This window comes from Larimichthys crocea, chromosome XIII, assembly GCF_000972845.2.
Source record: "Larimichthys crocea isolate SSNF chromosome XIII, L_crocea_2.0, whole genome shotgun sequence".
NCBI lineage: Eukaryota > Metazoa > Chordata > Actinopteri > Sciaenidae > Larimichthys > Larimichthys crocea.
This window is the reverse complement of record NC_040023.1, coordinates 15452830-15460563: the sequence shown is the minus strand read 5'-3', so window position 1 is coordinate 15460563 and position 7734 is coordinate 15452830. Positions and strand designations below refer to the sequence as shown.

The window sequence follows — 7734 nt, the reverse complement described above, 5'->3', positions numbered from 1 at the left end:
CTTATTCTCTAAATAGTGCAAATAACAGTTTGGCAAAGTTGAACAAAAGTAGAACAAAAGTAGTCCATGCCATGTACAGTGTTGTAAAACCTGTCAGTGCACAAATGCAGAATGATCATGACTGTAAAACCTTAATTTACTGCTCACCATTGAATGTCTATTAAATATGAAGTAGTAGCTTTAGATGCAATTGCTGTATTTTAATAGGACCCATGCCAGAAAGGTTTGGGAACTAGTGGACAAATCATTGTATTTTCTTTTTACATGAATGTGTTTGTTTGCAGATGCCTGACCTGTGCATGTTCTTCTGTTATTTCAGTACAAGCAGGTGGAGCAGTACATGTCGTTCCATAAGCTTCCTGCAGATGTTCGGCAAAAGATACACGAGTACTACGAGCACCGCTTCCAGGGGAAAATGTTTGATGAGGAAAACATCCTGGGAGAACTGAGCGAGCCACTTAAAGAGGTAATAAATCCACAAACACCCCCACACCTACACTTAGAAACCACAAATGTTCTGCCCTCCAGCAAATCTGTCTCCCTTTATCCCTTCTTTCTCTTTGTTTAGGAGATTGTCAGCTTTAACTGCCGGAGCTTGGTGGCTAACATGCCACTCTTCGCCAACGCTGATCCCAACTTTGTGACTGCTGTGCTGACTAAGCTGCGCTTTGAAGTGTTTCAGCCTTCAGACTTCATCATCCGCGAGGGCACAGTTGGACGAAAGATGTACTTCATACAACATGGAAGAGTCAGTGTGTTGACCCGTGGCAACAAGGAAACCAAGCTGAGTGATGGGTCTTACTTTGGAGGTGAGAATATGCGGAGCTGTTGTGTAGGAAGGCGAGGAAGGTTCTTGCCTGGAGGGTCATAGATGGTGATGGTGGTTCAAGTTTGTGCACAACTATCTCTTCTCTTTTTCCTCCCACATGCAGAGATCTGTTTGTTGACCCGTGGACGGAGGACAGCCAGCGTCCGTGCAGATACATATTGTCGCCTTTACTCTCTCAGTGTGGACAGCTTTAACGAGGTGCTGGAGGAGCACCCGATGATGCGGCGTGCCTTCGAAACTGTCGCTGTTGACCGTTTGGACCGTATCGGTAAACTGTGGATTTCTGATTTCTGCTCATACATTTCTCTCACCATCTTATTTATGCAATGAGTTTCTTTTCCCATCCTGCTTTTAGTTCTGCAAAAACCTTGCTAAATAGTTGCCGTCAAATTCTGCTAATTTTCTGAGGCGCTTTGTTCTCCAGCTGAAAAGGCCAAAACTCATCTTTGAAAAAAAGCTGAAAGGATTAAAATAAAGGATGAAGCAGTGTTCTCACTGACGATCGGAAAAACCTTGAAGCTAAAGTTTTAACTCTTTCACACCATCCATTTCTGCAACTTAATAATTTCATATTTTCTTTTCTGTTTCTCCTTTTCAGGAAGGAAGAACTCAATGCTCCTGCGGAAGTCATCCCAGGGTGGTTCTCTAGGGGGCAGTATGGGTCGTGGTGGAGGCCGCGGTGGAGGGGGTCCAGGAGCTGGAGGAGGCCTAGCAGCAGGCAGTCTAGGTTCCTGTGACAACATGCTGGTGCAGCAGATTGTCAAACACGACAGCATGCCGGCCATGCAGGATGCCATTGCGGCTGCTGCTGCTGCAGGAAGAGGCGGAGTCATGGGAGGAAGTGGCACAGTGTCTCCTCGGCCACGGCCGGTCATCTGGGCACCGCTTGTTCATGCCCCCCTGCAGACTGCAGCTGCCACCAGTAATGTAGCCATTGCACTCATGCACCAGCAGCAGCAACAACAGCAGCAGCTCCACCAGTTGCAGCAGCAGCATGCACTTGGAGGTACTTTCTTCCTGCCCTCTCCTCTTGTCTCTCCCTCTCCCTCGTCCTCTTTCCCTCTGTCTCCTCCTCGTGCTCCTGTGTTACAGCCTCTCCGCCCGTCTGTGAGCTCTCTCATTGGGATGATGACAATGGGAGGTATGGGCGGTATGGGTGGTTTGTCCCCCAGAGGAGGATTTCCTGCTTCTCCCTCGCCCATGGGCCCTCCAGGTGGGGTGACATCGCCCCCTATTGCTAAAACTCCACCCACACAAGCCTCCGCTCTCCCAACTTCTGTCCAACAAGGAAGGACTCTTCATTACAGCCTCCGCCTCCAGGCTGATCATCCAGCTGTGATTGCTGGACCACTTGGAACCCCTACAGGTGGAGGGCCACCAACTCCGCCCCTCCACAAGGTGCCTACCGCCAACCCTCCTGCTGCTCCTGGTCCCCCAGCAGATAGCAACACTTCTGTGATGGGCCAGCAGGGAGCAAAAGAAGCTCTGTTACGTCATGGAGGAAACTGCTCTCAGGGTCTGCCAGCACTGGGCAGACTCACCCAGGAGGCCAGGCTGCTGTCAGCTTCACAGCCCACACTGCCTCACCGCTCCTGGGTTGGAGTGCAGCCTCACCCGCCACTGCACCGCAAGGCCTCTGGTGGTAATTTGTTGGCAGCTCCTTTCCTGGCGGGGCAGTTAGCCAGGGGAGTTAGCGCCGGCATGCTGATCTCTAACGCTCCCGTGCAGCTGGTGACAAATATGCCATTTAATGCACCAACACAAGCACAGGCCACAGTCCCTATTCAGCCCACAGCCCCTCACACTGCCTCTGTGCCCACACCCACAGCTGCACACATACCTTCTGCGCCTTCTTTTCCATCTTCCTCCCCTCCAAAGCAGACCCCACTCTCTTCTGCTACCCCTTCACCTGCACCCACACCCTCATCTCCTACACCTATACTTTCCCAGCCACCTCGTCCTAAACCAATTCCAATGATCCCCTCTCGCTCCTCCTCACCTCCTCCCTGCTCCACCCCTCCCTCCGCAGGAACACACCCGCTCACGCTCTCATCAACTCCTCGTCCCAAACCGCTCCATACACCCTCTCCCCGCTCCTCCTCTCCTTCTCCGTCCTCCACGCCACCTCCATCTTCTGTTTCTACCCCTGTTCCACTACCTCAAACTTACGGGCCCAAGTCATCTTTTACCTCCTCTTCTCCTCCTTCCTCCTCGGTCACTTCTTCCTCATCACATCCACAGAGCCCCAGAGCCAAGGCATCCAATACACCTCCCTCTGCTTCTCCATTATCTGGCCCCAGTCCTTCTCCAACCCCAATCACTTCTCCGATACCAACTCCCACTCAGACTACTCGCACCCGCACTTCTACCCCCTCCCAAACTCCGACACCTGTCACTCCTACCCAGACCCTCACCCCTTCACCTTCCCCCTCTCCCATCCCTGCTACATCTGTCCTCTCCCGAAGTAAATCCCAGAGTCCAACCCCTTCTCTCCAGCCCTCTGTCTCCAGCTCAGCTAGAGGCTCCACCACCAGCCAGATCCCAAAACAGGCCTCGCCTCTAACCCCAACTCAAACGGCATCACCTTCCCCAACAGCAGCTACCACTAGCTCGCAAACTAAAGTCACTTTCTCAGTTCATCCTGTAAAGCAAACCCCTCCTGTAATGACTCCAAGTCCCATTTCAGGCTCTGGTCATTCCCCCAAACCAACCCCAGCAACAACCCCATCCTCAGCAACTTTAGGCTCCACTCACTCCTCCTCTCTTTCTACCACTCCTTCCTCCACCACCACCTCTTCCTCTGCTCACCTGCCAAAACAAATGCCAACCACCACAACTGTCCCCACACATTCCCCCAAACCCAATACACCCTCTACCACTACCCAGACCTCTCAGGCATCCAACGCTACACCCGCCCAGTCAGAGCATGCAGCCACCCCTGCCAACACCACCTCCCCTAAAGGTGGGAAAAAGGACCCTCAGCTGCCACTCACCAGGAAAGACTCAGAGGGACTAAGACACAAACTGCCGGCCAACATGTAAGAAAGGATTCAAATAAAATCTAGGATGCTTGATTTGTGTTGTGGCCACTGCTGATCAGCAGAGCCATGGATATACAGAGTTGTGTCGGCACCAGACGTCCAATGATCTCACGCGGACAGGTACATCTTGTTTGCATTCACTCTAGGGTGTGATTGTGTTAGAACATCAGGTGTTCATATGACTCTCAACCAAGCCATTGATCGCAGAGAAAGACTTTATGGATCTGTTTAGTGGTCAGTGCAGGCAATGGTAGAGTCTAAAAAAAAATCATCCAAATGTATACATACATATCTGTGTTAGTGATTGTTGGAGCAAGCAGGGGAGCTGAAGTGGAAACAGTAAAATGGGATGGAAGCTGAGAGTCAGGGGGGAAAAAAATCAGTAATGGTCCCTTGACAATGGAAACAGCAATACATGTGAAACATTTGAGTCTCTCATAATGTGACAGGAAATGACCTTGACAATAATAATAAATGTGAGCAAATACTGTATTAAACGTTCTGTTAGGAAGAATGTCTTTTGTGATGTCCGTTTCAAATGCAGGCAATAGAGCAGACACATCCTCGTTTCCAGCTCCAACTCCCTCTTGTCTCCCATACTGCACCAAAGTGTAATATTTTCTCATCAGAATAACAATAATTATAAGGATATAGAGTTTAAAAATCACTATAAAGTCAATACTCATATAAATTTGAAAAAAAAAAATAGGAGCAGTTAACTGGTAGTTTTGTTGTCCCAGGTGTGTGGTGTTTAGTTTTTGAACAAAGACTTTTAAACCTACATGTTCACTCTGACGACTTCTGTAAATTGTGTTTTTTTGTGTGACACACAATACTTCTCTGCTGTGCAAAGTGGCTCACTTGATTTTGTTCCACCCGGCTCCCCATACTGTAAATACGTGCCTCTCTGTGGGTCTGTTGTATGCTTCCTCACTCCTCAGCCTCTTAGTCTTTCATCTCTTGTCTGTCTCGCCGCCTTTCATCTGATTTCACAGCTCTGGTCGCTAACTGTTTCTTTGACACTTGCTCTCTCCCTTTCTCTCAGTTTGCCCGACACTTTGCTCTTTTCTGCCATCGGCCCTTACGTTCAATTTGCTCCTCCTTCTGTCGCACTACGACACTGTTTCAGTGCCATTTCCAGTGATGTTTGATGTTTTGTGTCTTAACCCCTGATACCATGTTGCCTAGACTATATATTAAAGGACCAAATGTTTTATTTTTTATTTATCACAGCTTTAGCTTTTGAACAGAAAAAAATAGCTAATAATGCTGTCACAATGATGATCCTGAGCACGGTGTTGAAGGTGGTGATTATAATTTTGATGATGATGAGGATGATGATGGTGGTGGTGGTGTTATATATCTGGATGTAAAAATAAAGCAGATTTATTATCATCTCGTTGAGGCATGAGCTCATTTGTGTGTTTGCATGTGTATTTCTGTCCTGTGTACAGGTATATTTAAAATGTTGACCCCTTCACCTGCACACACACACTCATCTCCTACACCTTAACTTCCCCACCTAGTGGAACCTCTTACCTCTTACCAAACCCGAGCTCCACTAACTAACTAAACTCAATCATGTTGATGATTTTTTTGGGATATTTGCAGAGACGAATTTGATGAATTCTTTAATTTGAGAATTAAACATCAATGTACCCTCAACCACCCCTCTGAGCAAAAACAAAAAAACATGTTCATGATCAGAATTCATATTTAATTTATTCAATTAACTGAACTGTAATTATACTTTGTTTAAATTTGTTTTCCCATCATGAATTTCTAAATGCTATTTGAAAGCCTTCACAGCCTCTACATTGCTCAAATGAAAACTGCAGAAGCATTTATTCAAATGAGTCTAAACATACAGGAATCAGCTTTTAAAATACCCACCATACTTTGTGTATATTGTAACTAACTCCATGCAGGCTGTGAAAACCCCAAATTAACAGAAAGCAAAAAAATCCTAAGAAAATGGCGTCAGTGGTAGCTGTGCCCTGGTTGTGAGCACCAGAAACTCTACAAACTCCAGCGTTTGAACGACTGACAGTATAAGGAATGGACATCGTATGTGTGACGTCATCTGTAAGTTTCTGAAGAGCTATTCTGAAGCTCAAAATCTGTGCCACTAGCTGCTGCCACGCTTACTCTCCCGCCTCCCAGTTAATCTAAAGAACGATAAAGATCATTGGTGGATTCTTGCTTTGAGGCGACAGTGCTAACCACAACACCACCGCCTACTTAAGTACAGTATTTGACTAATTGTTTATTTTCCACTATGGGCAAGGATGAGCTGTTTCTGTAATTTGAGTGAACTGATCCTTTAATTTGTATGTTTCATTTCAGATTACGATACTAAGCACCACATGAGACTCGGCTTGGACATGACCGTGATGACTCAGATTAGGATTTATTTGTGATGTTTGGAACTCGAGAGATTTGGTGACTCAACTTCGACACTGTTGTGTGTTAAAAGAACGTCTTGTGTGAGCGACTAGTCGAATGGTTATGAGCTGTTTGCTCTGCTTCAGCCTCACGGTCCAAGCTCTGCTGCTACTCCTGAATCCCAAACCCTAATCCTTTACCTCTCAGCAGAGGGCAGGAACACTCACATCCAAGGTTAAGCTTGTGAATGTGGGGACACTTCAATCTGTAACTAAATGAATATCCGCTTTCATGAGGGCAGATTACAGTCTCACTGATACACCTGCCTCCCCCTTCCCTTCTTATAACTTTCCCTCCCTCACACACCTTTATTTTACATCTCCTCTGTCATTAATGCCCAAGGGGTTTTAACAGCCCTTCAACACACGTAGGCGGCAATGAGATTTTACACCCTTACGAGTTAAGAGGCATTACCATATTGGATTTACACTTGTTATTATTTGCACACTGTTTGAGTAGCCCTTGCTGAGTTTCATAGAGCAGAATAAATGTGTCAGTAAGAGGATAATTGCCTTTTATCTGTAAATATTTGAGGGGTTTTGTTTTGCTGTGTGTAAATTACACTGACATCTTAACTAAGGGAAACACAAGAGAGGCTGTGAGCTGTATTTAAAACCGTGTTTCAATGTTTCTACAGATAAATAGAGTTGTTTGGTAGTCAAGGCCTCAGTTGGAGCAGACACGTGAGAGATTCAAGACTGCTGGCTGTACAGTGACCACTAGATGGCGATGACACTTTAATAATGACATCAACACAGCAGGAAGAAGGAGCATCTTACACAATGGCACCATTTATATTGCTTAAGTATGGATTTGTACAGTCACATGAGAGAACAGGAGATAAGTGATAGGAACATTTAATGTGACTAAGAGAGGCCATTGTGGAGCAAGAGGACAGTGTGGAAAAGGTTAATGATGGCAGACCAGCCTGGATTACCAGCCATGAATAGAGGTGGGGGGGATAAACAGGTCTATAATTGCTGCTTGTCATTCTGTTTCTGAAATAGACTCAGAAGGAAGTCTCTACTGTGAAGCTTCTCTGGATAAAAAACTACACTGGCAGAGAGTTTCAGGGGCAACAAGCTCATAACTTCAAGTTCATGGTGCTACAGTGTTGCATTACATTGTAATAGCAACAATCTGTGTGTATTTTTCCTGCAAGTTTAACCACTGTACTGTGAAAGTTTTTTGTATGCTTTACAACTTTCCAGACCTTTACATGCTTGCAAAATTTATTCACGACCCCTTTGTTATAAGCAGTAATGGAAGAAGTATTCAGAAAAGTAAAAGTATTAATACCACAGTCCATAAATACTATGTTACAAGTAAAAGTCCTGAATTAAAAGAAAGAAAGCATTAGCATTTAAATATATTTAACATTCTGCAGAATTTCAGAATTATATATATATTTTATTTATT

The 7734-nt window shown here is 45.8% G+C and overlaps 1 protein-coding gene across 1 annotated transcript in view; it reads left to right on the top strand.

Moving 5' to 3' along the window:
• Positions 1–5230, top strand: part of LOC104920554 (potassium/sodium hyperpolarization-activated cyclic nucleotide-gated channel 2) — a 15870-nt gene extending 10640 nt beyond the window's left edge. Inside the window, exons 6-9 of the mRNA XM_019253942.2 lie at positions 320–466; positions 569–809; positions 933–1097; positions 1428–5230. Coding sequence (XP_019109487.2) covers positions 320–466; positions 569–809; positions 933–1097; positions 1428–3871 — 2997 coding nt within the window. The 3' untranslated portion in view covers positions 3872–5230. The remainder of the gene's footprint in view (positions 1–319; positions 467–568; positions 810–932; positions 1098–1427) is intronic.
• Positions 5231–7734: the final 2504 nt, after the last annotated feature.